The sequence below is a fragment of the Biomphalaria glabrata genome, chromosome 7, assembly GCF_947242115.1.
Source record: "Biomphalaria glabrata chromosome 7, xgBioGlab47.1, whole genome shotgun sequence".
NCBI classification, from domain to species: domain Eukaryota; kingdom Metazoa; phylum Mollusca; class Gastropoda; family Planorbidae; genus Biomphalaria; species Biomphalaria glabrata.
The window spans coordinates 38378352-38398979 of NC_074717.1; the positions used below are offsets into that span (position 1 = coordinate 38378352).

Below are 20628 nucleotides of genomic sequence, written 5' to 3' on the forward strand. Positions count from 1 at the left end.
ACCAAAGATCCATAAATTGCTGACACAGTCTATCGAGTACCAAAGATCCATAAATTGCTGAAACAGTCTATCGAGTACCAAAGATCTATAAATTGCTGACATAGTCTATCGAGTACCAAAGATCCATAAATTGCTGAAACAGTCTATCGAGTACCAAAGATCCATAAATTGCTGACACAGTCTATCGAGTACCAAAGATCCATAAATTGCTGACACAGTCTATCGAGTACCAAATATCCATAAATTGCTGACACAGTCTATCGAGTACCAAAGATCCATAAATTGCTGACACAGTCTATCGAGTACCAAAGATCCATAAATTGCTGAAACAGTCTATCGAGTACCAAAGATCCATAAATTGCTGACACAGTCTATCGAGTACCAAAGATCCATAAATTGCTGACACAGTCTATCGAGTACCAAAGATCCATAAATTGCTGACATAGTCTATCGAGTAACAAAGATCCATAAATTGCTGAAACAGTCTATCGAGTACCAAAGATCCATAAATTGCTGAAACAGTCTATCGAGTACCAAAGATCCATAAATTACTGACATAGTCTATCGAGTACCACAGATCCATAAATTGCTGACATAGTCTATCGAGTACCAAAGATCCATAAATTGCTGACATAGTCTATCGAGTACCAAAGATCCATAAATTACTGACATAGTCTATCGAGTACCACAGATCCATAAATTGCTGACATAGTCTATCGAGTACCAAAGATCCATAAATTGCTGACATAGTCTATCGAGTACCAAAGATCCATAAATTACTGAAACAATCTACCGAGTACCAAAGATCCATAAATTGCTGACATAGTCTATCGAGTAACAAAGATCCATAAATTGCTGACATAGTCTATCGAGTACCAAAGATCCATAAATTGCTGACATAGTCTATCGAGTACCAAAGATCCATAAATTACTGAAACAATCTACCGAGTACCAAAGATCCATAAATTACTGAAACAATCTACCGAGTACCAAAGATCCATAAATTGCTGACATAGTCTATCGAGTACCAAAGATCCATAAATTACTGAAACAATCTACCGAGTACCAAAGATCCTTAAATTGCTGAAACGAGTACCATAGATCCACGAACTACAATGAAATATAATTAGCACACTTTTTAGTCGACTCTCTGATAAGGAAAGCCCTGAGGAGTAAAACATAACTTATATTGACTTTCGGTATCCTCTGTGACTGAATAATTGGGTCACAGCCGGGGACCACATACCCATGTATTGTACTGCAGTTTTCCTTATTCTTCTAACTTGGAGACAATGTCTTCATTATTATTATTATCTTTTCTAACCAGCATTATATTTTGAAAAAATAAATTAACATTTTTAAGAGATATGCAGAAATCAAAGCAATCAAATGCAATTCATTTCTTAGTACGTATATATATATATATATATATATATATATATATATATATATATATACGTACTAAAAATGTGATATCTAGAACTCTAGATATTCCATGTTTACTGGTCTATGTTACGCTTGAGTTTCGTTTCTTTGGTTTAAAACTAGGATTAGAAATTGGGCCGGAAGTAACTTTTTCCTTATATATCTTTTGCATTCTTCAGTTCTCATTTTAAATTGAGCTGACATTATTAGGCTGTAAATTTAAGTGTACCTGATAGAAACAAAATTCTGGACAAAAATACGGGTAGTTGGGATCAAACCCGATAGAGGCTATAAAAAGAAAAGACCTGAAACATGCTCGTGAAGTTACACATTTACAGTACTTTATTTGATGAGTCTTTTACCCAACATCTGTGTATTTTTTTTAGAACTTCAAGTTCCCGGCTATTTCCGATATACTATTTCACACACAAAAATAATTGTAGAAATAAAAAGTGTGATTTTAAAACTTTTAATGATTTTTTAAAAGGTGTATTTAAAAAGGTGTTACTGTGATCAATTGTGAATATTCGTTTGTTATGAATCTCACTGTCTATTTTGTGTCTGTTTTCATTTCTTAATTATTTCTTGAGTTAAGGGGTCGTGTTTTCTCTTGATGATTATACCTGATTTCCCTTATCAGTCGTTGTGAGACATTGGTCCAAAATAGTACTAAGGTTATAAATATAAAAAAAAAAATTGCATGTGAATATATGAATGAACTTGTTTTAGATGAAGTCCATTAATTAGATTTGCTTTGAAAAATTGATCTCACACATGCCATGGGCCTTGTCAAAATAGTCATAGATCTATAAAATCTAGTTATAAATCTATAATCTATATAATCATAAATATTCACGTTGAATTCAAATTGTAACATAGAATACAATCAGTCTAGATCTACTTTTAGAATATATATCTAGGTTACAAATATAGTAGATACAGAATCTAAGATAATCAGAATTTACTGGTACTCTAGGCAATCTTGATCTAGAGTCTTAGACAGTCTTGATTTTAGACTAGATTTAAGTCTAGTATACTATATAAACCTATATGTATGCTACCTCACCAAGACTTTCGTCACGGTCAATGGTTAATGGAGGATTCTGGCCAGGCTCGGATGCCCAACTAAGCTCCTATCCATTCTTTAGAAGTTTCATCTGGGACAAAAAGGCCAGATCAAACACAATGGTGACATGCAGAACCTATTGTGACTTGACGGCTTTTGTAAGTTGGTGTGTGTGATGTTGCTAGTTCAGGCTGTCTTGAAGTCAACCAATTACTCTGCAATCGTTTGGGTGTAATTGTTCGGGTGTATTACGTGTAGTTGACCAACAACACAAACAAGAACTGGCACATCGATTGTAACAGGTGAAGAGATGTAGTCAAACGATGATGAACAATTGTACATATATTTATTATGATAAAAGGCCACAGTAGAAGTCTCTGTCACTAAACACGTCGTTACCCTGGAGTGTTCTAACGCTAACTGATTTTCCGGTCTCTAACCCAACATATCCCAAACGTCACTAGTCCCGTTCAATATGCGTCTACTATGGTGCGTCGCTAAATAACTAACTTATATAAATAAGGTGTCTAACAGATTCCTCCCCCCCTTGAAAAAAAAATATGTCAATATTTTTCCACTACTGTCAAGTCTTACAAGGGCATTTTCAATCTAAGGGGAAGACCACAAACATAAAATCTTGATCTCTTCATCTTGACATCTTCATCTTGACAGTTCCTCATATTCATGTCAATGTTCATAACAGTTCATAACATTCCAGAATCATCTTCAGTTCATCATGGAGGAAAATGTGGCATTTTATGGGCACGTCCTACACATCTCAAATGTTCTTCACTGGCAGTAATCTGATAAAATACAATATTTCAAAAAACCAATTATAAACTTTATTTACACATTCCATAAATTTTTTTCTTCTTACCACCCTTTTATGTGCTTTTGTCCATTTTTCTTTTATACTCACCCTTTTCCATAGAACTAACTTTCGTCAATGATATATGAAATGATTCACACAAAAAAAAAATATCCATACTTACTTTCAAATGCTTAACATCAAATTTACTTATCTCCCTTTTTCATAACATATAAATGGTGTCAATATATTAATATATATTACATAATCAATATAATCATAGTTTATTTACAAAATTATTTCACTTCAATGTCATTCTAGACAATAGATCAGCTACAATATTCACAGATCCACTAATAGCTTTCACTTCAAATTTATATTCCTGTAGTGCTAAGAACCATCTATAAACACGACTGTTTTTCATGCTCTTTTGCTGTATATACTGAATAGGTTTATGATCAGTTAATAATATGAATTTCCTTCCTATTAAATAGCTCTCTAGCTTAGTAATTACCCATATTACAGCTAAGGCTTCTCTTTCAATGACACTATATTTTTTCTCTGCCTCTGACAATTTTCTACTTACATATAATATAGGATGTAAGTTATCATAGTTCTGCATCAGACAACCACCAATAGCATTACCAGATGCATCAGTTGTGACATAAAATATTTTGTCTTTATCAGGTAGTCTTAATATTAATTCATGACTAAAAACATCTTTAATTCTGTCAATAGCTTTCACACATTCCTCATTGCAAACTACTTTTTGAGGTTTTCCTTTTTTAAGTAAGTCATTTAGTGGATTCACTATTTCTGCTAAGTTCTTTATAAACTTTCTGTAATAATTTACTATTCCTAATATGCTTTTAATTTGTCTTTTTGTTGTAGGTATTTCAATATTAAGTACTTTCTTTATGTTATCTTCAATAGGGCTAATCATGTTGTTATTTACTTTATGTCCTAAGAAAATTATTTCCTCCAATCCTATTTCTACTTTTTCTGCTTGAATTGTAAGTCCACTTTCTTTTATTATTTTGAACACTTCTTTTACATCTACCAAATGTTCCTCCCAACTATTATTAAAAATACATATGTCATCCAAATAGCAAATAACATTTTCTTTGTTTCCAATTATCATGTTCATCATTCTATTAAATGTGGCAGGTGCATTTACTAATCCAAAACTCATATAATTCCATTGAAAAATACCATATGGTGTTACAAATGCTGTGTAAGGTTTTGCATTTTCTGTTAAAGGTATTTGCCAATAACCTTTAGTTAAATCTAATTTAGTAAAAAATTTTGCTCCATTTAATTTATGTAAAATATCCTCTATATTTGGCATTGGATATGGGTCAAATTCTGTGATGTTGTTAAGTTTCCTATAATCAATACATAACCGTATATCTCCATTCTTCTTTTTGGCTATCACAATTGGTGAAGCATAAGGAGATGTTGATGGCTCAATTATACCTGATTCTAGTAAATTGTCTATTTCTTTCTTTACTTTGTCTTGTAAATGTAGCGGTATTCTATATGGCTTAAGCTTGATAGGTTTTGTGTCTGTTACTTTAATGTCATGTTTAATAATATTAGTTTTTCCTGGTATGCTGGAAAAAATTTCTTTGTATTCCTGTATTATTTTAGTTATGTCTTTTGACTTTTCCTTAGTTAGATTATTAAGATTAATCTTTTGCCAAGTTTGATTTTCTTTTGTTTCTATTACAGGTATTTCCTTAATATCATTTTCATTGTGATTTTCATTTGTTATTATCATCAAGCATTCTTCTCTTTCTGAAAATGTATTTTCTATTTCCTCCTGAATGTTTTGTATCAACTCATCTTCTCTATCATGATACAGTTTCAAATTATTTATGTGATATGTTTTAATTTTCCCATTTATTTCAATTTGATAATTCACATCACTAATTTGTTTTATCACCTTAAATGGACCTTTCCATTGTTTACCAATTTTATTTTTCAGGTCATTTATCAATATTAATACATTGTTTCCTACTTCTAGTGTTTTCAATTGTCTTTTCTTATTTAGATTCTCATGAGCACTTTGTTTATACTTCTTATTGTTGTTATATGCTTGAGTCCATATTTCTTTCAATTCTGTTGTGATTGTTGTTTCACTGTCATTATTTAATTTATTCTCATTGTCTATTAGATTTTCTTTGAAAACATCTAATTCATCTCTAGGTTTTCTTCCATGTATTATTTCATATGGTGAAAATTGTGTTGCTTCATGGATGTTGTTTCTATGAGCAAATAGTACATAGTTAATGTAATGATCCCACTTGTTCTGATTATTCTGAATTATCTTTGTTAGTGATCTTTTTAATGAACCACCATATCGTTCACATAAACCGTTACTCTCCGGGTGGTAAACCGAAGAGTATATGTGCTGTATATTGTATTGTTTAGTCCATTTCTTAAATTGTTCTGACTTAAACTGAGATCCCTGATCACTCAATATAATTTTAGGTATACCATGTCTTGTAATTACTTTTTGAGTTATGGCATTAATGATATTTTCTGCACTTGTATTTGATAATGGGATTGCCTCTGGGTATCTACTAAACATGTCTATTACTGTTAGAATGTATTTGTTATTATTTTCAGTTTGAATTAAAGGACCTATTAAATCAATAGATACTTTCTGAAATGGTGCTGTAGGTTCATCCATTTCTTGAATAGGTGCTTTATTCACTAGGCTTTTGTTAGATCTCTTTTGACATATGTCACATGAGTTTATGTATTTGTTGATTGTTGCTTTCATTTTGGGCCAAAATACTTGTTTTGACAAATTCCTATAACATTTCTTTACTCCCCTATGTGCTGCTAAATTATTATCATGTGTCATGATTAAAACATCTTTCCAATATTTCTGTGGTAAGACAAGTTGTTTTATTTTCTTGTTATCATTACTTGTTTGTCTAAATAATATTTTATTCTCTATACAAAATTTCTCCATTGGATTATTATTGTTTTTATCTGCTATTCTTGAATAAATTTTCCCAATAATATTGTCATTCATTTGTTCTAATGCAAATGTGGGTGTTGTTTCTTTTTCACTTTGGGATATTTGTGTTTCCAGACTATTTTGTGTTTCATTTTCTATCTCTCTTTCCTTAACATCTGTATTTTCTATTTGTATTACATTACTGGTTTCTTTTTCTTTATCATTACTTATTACATTTATTGTATTTTCCTGTTTCTTACTTTGTTTATCCATTGATCTTGTTATTACCATACTTGTTATATTTTGTGTTTCTATGTTTTCATGATTTTGTCTTATGTTTTTGTATTTGTTTTGCCAGTCTTCTAATTCTTTTCTTGAACATTCTTTAACTCCTTTTATGTTTCCTACTAACATATCATATCTCATTTCTGGTATTGCAATGCCATCACAATAGCCAGTGAAAAATGGGGTTTCAATGTATACCCTTATAGCTTTAAATTCCCTTACAGTGCCATCTGCTAATTCTACTTTCCTAGTAAACCCTTTATACCAATGAGGTTTGACAAATTTAGTTTTTACTGCCAAAGTGTTACAACCTGAATCCCTGATTAATTCCACTGGAATTCTATCTACAAACCCTGGGTACACTGCAAAATTGTTCCTATTTCCTTCCATGAAATATACCCTATCTGTACCTTTATTTTTGTATTCCCTACTGTAACTCCTATTTCTATAATTTCCCCTGTCATTCCTATCTCTACTCCTATATCTACTGTTATTTTGTTCATTGTATCTATTTCTACTTCCAGACCTACTATTCCCTCTTCTACACTTAGCTGCTATATGACCTTTTCCTTGACATTTAAAACAGGTTATTTCACTATATTTTCTATTTCCACTATTTGATCTGTTTCTATTTCTACTTCTATCAACATTTTCTTTGGTGTATCCTATTAAATCTACTTTGCTTTTATCCCTATCAGAAAATGGTTTATTTGGATAGGCATTTTTGTATACTCTCATTATCTCTGTTATTTCATCTATAGTTTTTGGATTTCTTTCTCTAATAAAAGATTGTAATTGAGGATCACATTTATTTACAAAGTTGTCCACTAGAATAAAATTTTTTAATCCCTCATAAGAGCTTGTCACTTTTTCTAATTTTACCCACTTATTGAAAAAATCCTTTTCCATATTAATAGTAGTTTGGGGTTCTATTCCTAATGATGGTATATTGTCAAAGTATTTCTTTCTAAAAGTTGTAGCATTATGACCATAGGCATTCAATAATTCTCTTTTTAAAACCTGATAGCTATCATCAATATGATGGTCATGATTTTGACATATTGTTAGAGCTTGACCATGAACAAAGTCTATCAGTATTTCAGACCACTCTTCTTCAGGCATATTAAATGTAGACATTTTTGCCTCATATCTTTTTAGAAAATCACCAATGTCATCCTTCTGTTCATCAAAACTTTGAATTTTTCTTTTTAGCCATGTCTGTGAATTAGGGTTGTCTCTTTGAGTGGTATAATTATTTGAGTTATTTGTGTTATTTCCTTGTTCAGTTTGAGCTCTGGCTTGTGCTGCATCCAATCTCATCTTCTCCATTTTAGCTTCATGCTCTCTAATTTTTTCTCTCTCTTTGTCTTGCCTTTCTTGTTCCTCTTTTTGCTTCTCATATTCTTCCTTTCTGATCCTTTCTTGTCTTTGACGTTCTTCTTGTCTTTCTATTTCTTGTTTTTGACGTTCTGTTTCTTCCCTCACAACTTGCTGTACATAAGCTGCTAAGTCCTTTCCTTTTAACTCCATGGCCTTTCCATCCTGCATAGCTGTTTCCTTAACCTCCTTAAGGTCCACATATGATGATGTAGCCATTGTGTTTTATCTATATTTTTACTTAGCCTATATTGGTTATGGCTATACTTTAAACTTATTTTATATTTAAGTTTTTACAAACTTCTATACAAGTTTTAAATGTTATATCTCTATCTATAGATTTAGTAAATGTGTAACTCTAGTCTGAGTTATTATGGTTATATTCAAATCTGTATATTAGGTCTAGTATCACACAAATTTAAATCTAGTATATTATAGTATGTATAATAATACAATTTAGATCTATAGTTATCAAGAGCACTATGACTATTAGATCTAGTATGAATAACTATGACCAATTTTAAAATCTGGTATGACTGAAGTGTCTAGAGTACTCAGTAGACTCTAAGATTGTCTAGAGTAGATAAGATAGATCTAGATCCAGAAATTATGGTTCTGTTTAATCATGCGAAATAAATATGTGTATACAGTGTCAAATATATCTTCAACAAGATATATATATCTAGAATGTACTACCTTCATTCATCTTCAACTTAATAACAATATTCTCAAATTAGAGTCTAGATAATTAAATTGTACCAAAGAGATGTACAACAATTTGCAGATCTAAATTTAGCCAGACGACAGTGTTTGACTACATAGCCAGTTTCGGCATTATTCTCATGGCAAAATCATATTTGATTTTAACCGCTCAAACTAAAATTATTTTAGTCTGATTCACAGTAAAAGAATCCTACCCGCACTTTCTATCATTAAGTGAAAAAAAATACAGATCTAATTAAATTAATAAAAATAAATAATTTAAAATAATATAAACAAATGAAATAATTAAATGAGACTATCACTATGGGTTGGGATGTGACAATATGGCACACAATGATAACGTCACGAAGTAACCAGGCAACAACGGATATGACGTTTACACAAACAAAACAAATTACAACCCTAAATGTATAATATAGCTTTTCATCTAAATTACGTCTTCTACCCCGACGGGTTTTAAGGCGCACCACCTGATTTTACTCAGGCTAACGTACCAAATTTAGACAAAATCTATTTCTAAGGGCAATCTAAACATATACTAATAAGAAAAATGGCACTTAGCTTTTGATAAGAAAGATCCCTTTGTTCGGACTCCCGAATATGCTAGATCACAACAAATTCCACTGCCTCTCTTCCAGTTCTGACTCTGTTCTCCGGTGCTACCAGTATCCCACGTAATGCCACAGATGTCCTGATATGCCACAGCAAAATGTTCCAGTTTCTTCGACGACTGTTGATGACCGTATGTGTAGTTCCGACGACTTTGTGTACACAGTTACTGACGAATAGGTTAACGGTTCTTCTGGCGATGACTTGACTTGTGTAGACGACTACTGACAAATAACAGTCTCTTGACGGCAACTTGATCTGGACGACTGACGAATAACGAATTTCTTGACGATGACTTGATCTGGGCTGACGAATAACGGCTTTCTTGACGATGACTTGATCTGGGCTGACGAATAACGGCTTTCTTGACGATGACTTGATCTGGGCTGACGAATAACGGTTCTCTAAAATAGTTCACTGCTTCTGCTGCTACTCTGGTAGTACGACGAAGTTTGCTGTTGTACTCTGCTTCACTAGATCAAACTGTCCAATGTAGACTAGGTGAGACCAAGGTCACCTCCGACGACGTTCCGTTAGACGATTAACGGTTTTCAACGAAATTAAGTGGATGTAGCTGTTTCCACAACTTCACTGCTAACAAGTCTAGGTATGGTCTAGACCGACGAATACTATATATATCAATGTTCAGTACTGCTAAATATTACTTCACTAACCTTCCAAAGGTTAAACACAGTGACCGTTATAAACGTGGCAAGCAACCGGTTCAATGAGCAAACTGCTCCACAAGAATCTCTCCAAGGGTAAGACGACAGAGCGATTTCGATTTAGTTAGCTACTAAACTTGTAGTACTCACAATATTTCTGACAGCGGGCAAACTGTCCTTCTCGAAACTGACGAGGTAAAACTTGATACTCGATGTGGCTCCTATGACGAAGAAAAAAAATATGTCCAACAGGTTCACTAACGATCTCTCACCCGTTATGAATGAACGGTTTCTCTGGTTGTAGGTCGATTCAGCATATGAAGATCAGGCTTTGATAATATACTGGTTAAGTAGACCAGACGTTACGATGATTACTGTCCTGACGAAGGTCACCCTGAGTTAACGGCTCGTTGAACGTACGATCAAGAACATGTAGATCTAGAACAAAGTCACTCTGCGCTGATGTTGTGTTCAGCCGTACTCAAATGAAATCTTATATCTTCGAGTGCACGACCCTCACCTGAGTAAACGTTCTGCTTCGAGGTCCGGTTCGATGTTCGGCTTCGAGGTTCGGTTAATCCGGGCTTCGGGCGTCGGGGGTCGCCACTGTGATGTTGCTAGTTCAGGCTGTCTTGAAGTCAACCAATTACTCTGCAATCGTTTGGGTGTAATTGTTCGGGTGTATTACGTGTAGTTGACCAACAACACAAACAAGAACTGGCACATCGATTGTAACAGGTGAAGAGATGTAGTCAAACGATGATGAACAATTGTACATATATTTATTATGATAAAAGGCCACAGTAGAAGTCTCTGTCACTAAACACGTCGTTACCCTGGAGTGTTCTAACGCTAACTGATTTTCCGGTCTCTAACCCAACATATCCCAAACGTCACTAGTCCCGTTCAATATGCGTCTACTATGGTGCGTCGCTAAATAACTAACTTATATAAATAAGGTGTCTAACATGTGCTGTGCTATACGAGATGCCAAAAAAAAAAAAACAAAAAAAAAACACAAAACATGTAGATTCTAAAATTTTAGAACAATAGATCTATTCCACTTAATTTATTAATTATGGGCACGACATGGCATAAAGCGTGCCGATGTGCCAAAAACTCAAAACTCAAACTCAAACCCCTTAATTTATTAACATAAATCTACTAATCTCATTTATAATATGTGGATAATGTGGCTCTAGTCTACTATTTTATTAACGCTTTGAAACAGATTTCAATATATAGATTTAATTATACATGTACTAATAAAGAGATGTTATTTAGATCTATATGGTTTTAGCGAATAGCGTTACACAAAAAAAAAAAAACAACGAACCTGGGTTTTTCTAAAATCAGATACTTGGTGTGTAATAGTAAAATAACACCTACCTAAATAAATCGTAAATAGAGAGCAAATACCTATATTTATTGTATATAGGTCTGTGGTTTTATATTATATAACTTTCGTAACTTCTTCTATAGAGAAATGACTTTTGTAATTTCTTTTACTGAAAATTTGGGCTATTCGCGTCTGACACATGTATACTTTTTAAGGGCAGCAACAAAGCCCATTGTGTGTGTGTTTTTTTTTTTTAACGACAAGGTAGAAACATGTTTTAAAATATAGTTTAATCTATTTATAGCCTTGGGCTCAGCTTAAAGTAGTCCTCTTTTGCATCGCGTTTCTCATACTTCAAAACCGTTTAATTCTACTAGTCTACTAGCCACATCTGGGTAGTCAAGGCCGTGGCCCAATCACCGTTAGCAGCGATTGTCTCCAGAGATGACCATTAGGAACTGAGTTCATCTGCTCTCGTGTCTTCAGGCCTCATTACGTTAATACAATTAATTGTTAATTAGGTCTGTTTGCTCTTCAAAGTAGACTTTTAATAACGTTTGACTAAAGTAAACTCTGTGTCTTGACAAGTCTACAACAAATAGGTTCATGGCGTCTTTATTTCCAGTGTATTACTGTCTTCCCCCTTCCATTCATGCTATTTGAGGTTGTGCTTCAAATCTTCACTTACGATAAACTCCGAGGAGTGTGTAAGGTGCTATTAACACCTGAAGAAAACATGCACGGAGTTCTACACTCAATAAGAATACTAATAATTAAATTATAATAGAACCACGCCTGAAAGTCTGTTATACGATTTGCAATTCCACAATTCACTGACTCATTACAGTCTAGTAGGTATATGTGTGTGTACTCTTAATTGTTCTCCTATGTGGGCGTAAGTTTCTGGGAACCCTACTCACCACTGTTCACTAGATCTCGTCTGGTTACCAAATGCCTATTTTCAAATCCTTTTCTAAGAAAAAGGGAGGAAACTGAGTGGAACTAATAGCTAAAGAAAATAATTCTTGTTATTGACCAATTTGTCCAGTTAGAGGATAAATTGTCCCCGCCCAAATGTCGCACACTAGCGTGAACAGAGAATGTCCTGGAGAAGTGCGCACCCAGTCCCCCAAAGTGTTAAATACTCGTCCCCTAAGAACGATAAGCCCCAGCCAATCAAACGGGACGTAAATCGAATGAAATAGAAATGTCTAGTTATTGCTAGAGCTGGTTACGCTAATACCTGAGCATTAATTAACTTCGTCTGTTGACATTTCCTCGTTATCTACAAGTTCTTTCCCCTCTCATCCCCCCGGCCCCCTGAGACATCTACATAGTGTGTGTGTGTGTGTACTTAGTGGGTCAGTGGAGAAGCAAGAAGTTTTATTTGACACTGAAGTGTCAGTTGGTAGACGGTAGGTTTCAGACTTTATTCATCGAGTTGAAAGTATTAGTGATTTATCCCATTAGCTTGCTTCTGGACCACCACTGTTGACATTACTTAAGAGTGAAATATTAAAATGCATAATTGACGCAATTTCTAGGGTTCGAATCCCTTGCAAGAGAGCTGGCCCAGCTGGGTAAAATTATTTTATTTATCATTGTTATTATATTTTGGAGATCTCAGAACTACATTACTTGCTCTCTCATTTCTATATCAAGAAGAAACTAAACTGGGAAGTTTTATGCTGTTGTTTGTTGCACTTAATGACTCCACAGAAGAGTCTTGTTGGTAATGTGCTAGAGCTAATTACGTGAAATAACATCGAGAGATTCTTGACGTCATGAATGGGCTGGGTTCAAATCTTATTGTTATATCTTAGAGTCCTGGATAACTTTGACCAGTAAATTTAAATGAGTTTCTTTGAGATGGCTTCTACATTCAATACACTCTTACTGTATCTGTAAGTATCTCGGAACCCTAGTCACCTCTGGCCACTTAATCTTGTCTGGTTACAAATGCCTATTTTCAAATCCCTTTCAAAGGAAAGGGGGAAAGGATATCCCCCCCCCCCCCCCCGAATGTGTGTGTCCTTTGAGTATAAGTTTGCTACTAAAAGAAATAACTTTGTCTTAGAAATTTTGTTACCCGGATGTCGAATTCAATCTTCTTAGTTTATCGGATTCATTTTTAGAACAAGACTCACTAGGGGACGGCATTATACTTAAAACATAAATAATTTATTAATTATTGTTGACCAACAACACAAACAAGAACTGGCACATCGATTGTAACAGGTGAAGAGATGTAGTCAAACGATGATGAACAATTGTACATATATTTATTATGATAAAAGGCCACAGTAGAAGTCTCTGTCACTAAACACGTCGTTACCCTGGAGTGTTCTAACGCTAACTGATTTTCCGGTCTCTAACCCAACATATCCCAAACGTCACTAGTCCCGTTCAATATGCGTCTACTATGGTGCGTCGCTAAATAACTAACTTATATAAATAAGGTGTCTAACATGTGCTGTGCTATACGAGATGCCAAAAAAAAAAAAACAAAAAAAAAACACAAAACATGTAGATTCTAAAATTTTAGAACAATAGATCTATTCCACTTAATTTATTAATTATGGGCACGACATGGCATAAAGCGTGCCGATGTGCCAAAAACTCAAAACTCAAACTCAAACCCCTTAATTTATTAACATAAATCTACTAATCTCATTTATAATATGTGGATAATGTGGCTCTAGTCTACTATTTTATTAACGCTTTGAAACAGATTTCAATATATAGATTTAATTATACATGTACTAATAAAGAGATGTTATTTAGATCTATATGGTTTTAGCGAATAGCGTTACACAAAAAAAAAAAAACAACGAACCTGGGTTTTTCTAAAATCAGATACTTGGTGTGTAATAGTAAAATAACACCTACCTAAATAAATCGTAAATAGAGAGCAAATACCTATATTTATTGTATATAGGTCTGTGGTTTTATATTATATAACTTTCGTAACTTCTTCTATAGAGAAATGACTTTTGTAATTTCTTTTACTGAAAATTTGGGCTATTCGCGTCTGACACATGTATACTTTTTAAGGGCAGCAACAAAGCCCATTGTGTGTGTGTTTTTTTTTTTTAACGACAAGGTAGAAACATGTTTTAAAATATAGTTTAATCTATTTATAGCCTTGGGCTCAGCTTAAAGTAGTCCTCTTTTGCATCGCGTTTCTCATACTTCAAAACCGTTTAATTCTACTAGTCTACTAGCCACATCTGGGTAGTCAAGGCCGTGGCCCAATCACCGTTAGCAGCGATTGTCTCCAGAGATGACCATTAGGAACTGAGTTCATCTGCTCTCGTGTCTTCAGGCCTCATTACGTTAATACAATTAATTGTTAATTAGGTCTGTTTGCTCTTCAAAGTAGACTTTTAATAACGTTTGACTAAAGTAAACTCTGTGTCTTGACAAGTCTACAACAAATAGGTTCATGGCGTCTTTATTTCCAGTGTATTACTGTCTTCCCCCTTCCATTCATGCTATTTGAGGTTGTGCTTCAAATCTTCACTTACGATAAACTCCGAGGAGTGTGTAAGGTGCTATTAACACCTGAAGAAAACATGCACGGAGTTCTACACTCAATAAGAATACTAATAATTAAATTATAATAGAACCACGCCTGAAAGTCTGTTATACGATTTGCAATTCCACAATTCACTGACTCATTACAGTCTAGTAGGTATATGTGTGTGTACTCTTAATTGTTCTCCTATGTGGGCGTAAGTTTCTGGGAACCCTACTCACCACTGTTCACTAGATCTCGTCTGGTTACCAAATGCCTATTTTCAAATCCTTTTCTAAGAAAAAGGGAGGAAACTGAGTGGAACTAATAGCTAAAGAAAATAATTCTTGTTATTGACCAATTTGTCCAGTTAGAGGATAAATTGTCCCCGCCCAAATGTCGCACACTAGCGTGAACAGAGAATGTCCTGGAGAAGTGCGCACCCAGTCCCCCAAAGTGTTAAATACTCGTCCCCTAAGAACGATAAGCCCCAGCCAATCAAACGGGACGTAAATCGAATGAAATAGAAATGTCTAGTTATTGCTAGAGCTGGTTACGCTAATACCTGAGCATTAATTAACTTCGTCTGTTGACATTTCCTCGTTATCTACAAGTTCTTTCCCCTCTCATCCCCCCGGCCCCCTGAGACATCTACATAGTGTGTGTGTGTGTGTACTTAGTGGGTCAGTGGAGAAGCAAGAAGTTTTATTTGACACTGAAGTGTCAGTTGGTAGACGGTAGGTTTCAGACTTTATTCATCGAGTTGAAAGTATTAGTGATTTATCCCATTAGCTTGCTTCTGGACCACCACTGTTGACATTACTTAAGAGTGAAATATTAAAATGCATAATTGACGCAATTTCTAGGGTTCGAATCCCTTGCAAGAGAGCTGGCCCAGCTGGGTAAAATTATTTTATTTATCATTGTTATTATATTTTGGAGATCTCAGAACTACATTACTTGCTCTCTCATTTCTATATCAAGAAGAAACTAAACTGGGAAGTTTTATGCTGTTGTTTGTTGCACTTAATGACTCCACAGAAGAGTCTTGTTGGTAATGTGCTAGAGCTAATTACGTGAAATAACATCGAGAGATTCTTGACGTCATGAATGGGCTGGGTTCAAATCTTATTGTTATATCTTAGAGTCCTGGATAACTTTGACCAGTAAATTTAAATGAGTTTCTTTGAGATGGCTTCTACATTCAATACACTCTTACTGTATCTGTAAGTATCTCGGAACCCTAGTCACCTCTGGCCACTTAATCTTGTCTGGTTACAAATGCCTATTTTCAAATCCCTTTCAAAGGAAAGGGGGAAAGGATATCCCCCCCCCCCCCCCGAATGTGTGTGTCCTTTGAGTATAAGTTTGCTACTAAAAGAAATAACTTTGTCTTAGAAATTTTGTTACCCGGATGTCGAATTCAATCTTCTTAGTTTATCGGATTCATTTTTAGAACAAGACTCACTAGGGGACGGCATTATACTTAAAAGCACAATGCCACCATTGTATACAGTCTGTAGGCGTACATTATTAGAAAACAAAAGTCTGTTACAAGAATCGACACATCTACAAACTACGGCGGACTGGGAATCAAAATCGGCCCGGGCATTATCATATAAACCGGCCCACAAATAAATGGCATGTCATATCATGGGCGTAGCCAGGATTTTTTCGGTGGTGCGGGGGTGTTTTTTTTACCCCCCCCCCCCCCACTCTGCAATGTATATGTATGTATTTAATCTTCATTACATTCTGACCTTTCATTCTTTCGGGCGTTTTTTTTTTTAGCCTAGAATAGGGAAGGAGCAAAAACAAAAGGGAGAGCCATCAAACGTACATGCTGACCAGCAAAATGATTAGGCCAAACACAGCCTCGAAGACATCAAAGTAGTGTTTAAGTTCATGCCGCTCGTGCATAGCAAAAAGTACGGTCTAACGTTTTGCAAATGATAATAAGCAGGCTACAGTGTACAGTGTACATTTGTTGATATTCTTGTTGTAATAATAATTAAAAAAAAAAGAAAACGTGTTTGGGCATCTATGTCTTGCTGCTGTCATTTTTTTAAAAAAGTTGTCTGCATTGAAACATTCTTTTTTCTTTGGTCTCGACCAGACCGGCCCATTTTGTACCGGCCCACCGGGCATTTGCCCGTTTGCCCATATAGCCAGTCCGCCCCTGTACATGACAAAGTGTTGCAATGGAATCAGGTGTGTATAATAAATCTTGCACACTCCAGTTCAATCCTATGACCCAAATGTTTAGGTACGCCGAGAAATCTTGTGATGTAGAAGTCACGTGATTCCACTTTATGAAATAAAGACTGTTTAATTCCTCAAGTAGAAATCATGGGAATATTAAACGAATACATAAAACACACAACATAACTATTTCAACCATGGATCTACAAAAAGTAGACTTAACATGAAACTTAAAACTTAATGACTGACTCCGCTTATTGTCTTGTCTTGTATTTTCTTCTCTTCTAAAATTGCTTGTCCAACAGAACCAGAACCTTCTACTGGAAAGATCCCTTCTTAATTTTGAACTCCAGTGGTTATATTTAGTATGATTTGAAAATTACTGTTGTTTCTCGAAATCTAAACATGTTGTTTATTGGTTACACAATTAAAACAATCTTGACCCTCACACGTATTATTACGTGTCACAATATGATAAATCGATACCTATCACGGTATCGATTAGTCGTATTATAATTTATTATAATTATTGTACATTACTTCACATACTATCCTATGTCAGTGTATTGTTTGACCCTTAGTGATCGGCCTTGTCTCAGAATTATCTTCCCCTGTTTTGTAATAATCTCTCCGATGAATCCTGTCTTTCAGCCATCTACCTGACTAGTCTCCTGGCCCTGAGCACAGCTTCTGTTGTATGTGCTGGCATTGTTCTCAACATCCACTACAGAGATCCTGCCCACCCTGTCCCAAACATCCTCATCTGGATGTTCTCCTCAGTCAACCAGAGCAAGACCAAGGTCGTCTGTAACCTGACATGTCAAAGGTAGGTTAGTCCAGGTCTAGGAACCTTGGCAGGTAGAAACTTCACTCCAGAGCTAGTAGAAACAGTGTCGTAGCTAGAGTGGTGGGAGAGGGGGGTCCGAATTTGAAAATTCCCAATTGCTCCCACTTAATGGGGGCCTCAAATGAGTGTCCGAAATTTGTTTTTACATTAAATATTACGCCACTATCCTATGTCATGATGTCGAATGTCAAAATGCAGGGACTCCTAAAGAGGTCAAGCCCCCCTGCCCCCAAATTTTCAGCTACGCCACTGAGCTTGGCTTCCGAACCGAGGTCTGGGGTTCGAATCCTGGTGAAGACTGGGATTTTTAATTTCGGGATCTTCAGACGCCTCTGAGTCCACCCAGCTCTAATGGGTACCTGACATTAGTTGGGGAAAAGTAAAGGCTGTTGGTCATTGTGCTAGCCACATGACACCCTCGTTAACCATAGGCCACAGAAACAGATGACCTTTACATCATCTGTCCTATAGACGCAAGGTCTGAAAGGGTCTTTACATTTTACCACTGAGTAGAAATCAATGCACATCAAGTCTTAGACACGATGAATGATAAAAGAAATAATTTAACAACCATTTTTACTCTTTCTTTCAAAATAGTTTCTTTTTTTATGTCTACACAGTTCGAACGTTTGTTCAGAAATGAAGATTTTTACGACCTTACCCTAAATTTTCCTGTTGGATTTGAACCTAGGACCACCATGACGACATTCCGAAGTAAACAATCGTCATGCTAGAAAGTGATAATTGAAACTTCAGAAGTAGATAGATCTAACAATTGCGACTTATTGACTACGAGATCTGCTGTGTGATTTAAGTTCGTATTTGGAATAAAAAGGGAAATCACCATGAATCGCGGGCTAATTGTTTCATACAATGACAACGAACGCTTTTTTATTTTATGGGAGTTTCTAATATCTGAATACCCTAAAGATAACCTAAAAATAAGGTTTCAATGTTCATTATATGAATGTTCATTATTTGAATGTTCATTATTTGAATGTTCATTATTTGAATGTTCATTATTGGAATGTTCATTATTTGCTAGTTCATTATTGGGATGATAATCATCTACACTCTATTATAATTTGATGATGATTTAATCATAATAAAAAATAGAGCTAAAAATATAATCAACAATGTTTTCTTTTCTTTTGTATCTTTTTTAGTATCTTGATTTCTTAAAAAAAAAGAAAAAAAATAAATAAATAAAAGGGACGTAATCAAGGAAGTGATTCACATTCATAGCTGCACTCGTGTATTCATTTCCTTATTTTTTTCCCAGGGCATCGATCTCGCATTTGGACAGAAGACCCGCTTTCTGGGATCAAAGGTAATGTCTTCTGAATGTCTTCTGAATGTTTTCCGAGAATCGTTTGAGCAAAAGAAACATTTTCCTTTTTTTTTCCTCCTCATAAAACATTGGAAATATTTCCAATTATACCAATACGGCGATCCTCAAATTATATTTGTACATAAGACTCGGTATCTGAGTATCCTAAGAGTTCTATATGTATTGTTGTCTTGTGGATCTTCCCTACATGTGTGGTACCTCTGAAAACTAATCCATCCTGCCCCTTAAGCGTGTGCGTAAAGCTTGACTTACAAATTTGAACAAACGCATGAAATCCTTTTTTTACGAATTACACAGATTTTAATTTTTATTCAAATACAAATGATGAACGCCCTCCTCTAGGTTTGTATAGGCGGTTTATAAGCCTGCTCACTATCCTCTTTCCTTGCGGATTCCAAAGTATGTCATTGTCAGCCCCCCTTTTTTTGCTTTTTAATGTCTTGGCAGTCTTGGATGATGGATTTCTGCTACTTATTTATTCCACAAATTGACAGTTGATATCTTGTCGGGCCACCGTATTCCTATTATCTGGTGAAGGTAAATGTTGGTGAAGGTTAATGTTGGTGAAATGTAGGTGAAGATAAATGTTGGTGAAAGTCTGGTGTTTTTGTTTTTTGTGACTTTCCATCTATTATACAGAGGTACAGACTTTTACTCTGCGTTGTATTGCTAATATATATTCCTTTATATTCATTTAATAATGGAATTAATTTGTGATTCTCTTTTGAACTTTGTTTATTTTTCAGAAGGCCCTCCATAAAAGCAAGACGTCTAACATTGCGAGAACACAGGTAACATGTTTGTGTACATAGGTAACATGTTTGTGTACATAGGTAACATGTTTGTGTACATAGGTAACATGTTTGTGTACATAGGTAACATGTTTGTGTACATAGGTAACATGTTTGTGTACATAGGTAACATGTTGTGTACATAGGTAACATGTTTGTGTACATAGGTAACATGTTTGTGTACATAGGTAACATGTTTGTGTACATAGGTAACATGTTTGTGTACGAGAACATAGGTAACATGTTTGTGTACATAGGTAACATGTTTGTGTACATAGGTAACATGTTTGTGTACGAGAACATAGGTAACATGTTTGTGTACATAGGTAACATGTTTGTGTACATAGGTAACATGTTTGTGTACGAGAACATAGGTAACATGTTTGTGTACATAGGTAACATGTTTGTGTACATAGGTAACATGTTTGTGTACATAGGTAACATGTTTGTGTACGAGAACATAGGTAACATGTTTGTGTACATAGGTAACATGTTTGTGTACATAGGTAACATGTTTGTGTACGAGAACATAGGTAACATGTTTGTGTACATAGGTAACATGTTTGTGTACATAGGTAACATGTTTGTGTACGAGAACATAGGTAACATGTTTGTGTACATAGGTAACATGTTTGTGTGCGAGAACATAGGT

The 20628-nt window shown here is 34.9% G+C and overlaps 1 protein-coding gene and 1 long non-coding RNA gene across 2 annotated transcripts in view; one reads left to right on the forward strand and one right to left on the reverse strand.

Moving 5' to 3' along the window:
* Positions 1-20628, forward strand: part of LOC106078282 (neuronal acetylcholine receptor subunit beta-4-like) — a 136185-nt gene that overhangs the window by 108550 nt on the left and 7007 nt on the right. Inside the window, exons 9-11 of the mRNA XM_056035293.1 lie at positions 17639-17813; positions 19117-19164; positions 19932-19976. Of these exons, the coding sequence (XP_055891268.1) occupies positions 17639-17813; positions 19117-19164; positions 19932-19976 (268 nt within the window). The remainder of the gene's footprint in view (positions 1-17638; positions 17814-19116; positions 19165-19931; positions 19977-20628) is intronic.
* LOC129927247 (uncharacterized) lies at positions 2821-10874 on the reverse strand. Its single transcript, XR_008778876.1, has 2 exons — positions 8629-10874; positions 2821-3294 (listed from the first exon to the last, which is right to left on the reverse strand). It is a non-coding gene; the product is annotated as an uncharacterized LOC129927247 (long non-coding RNA).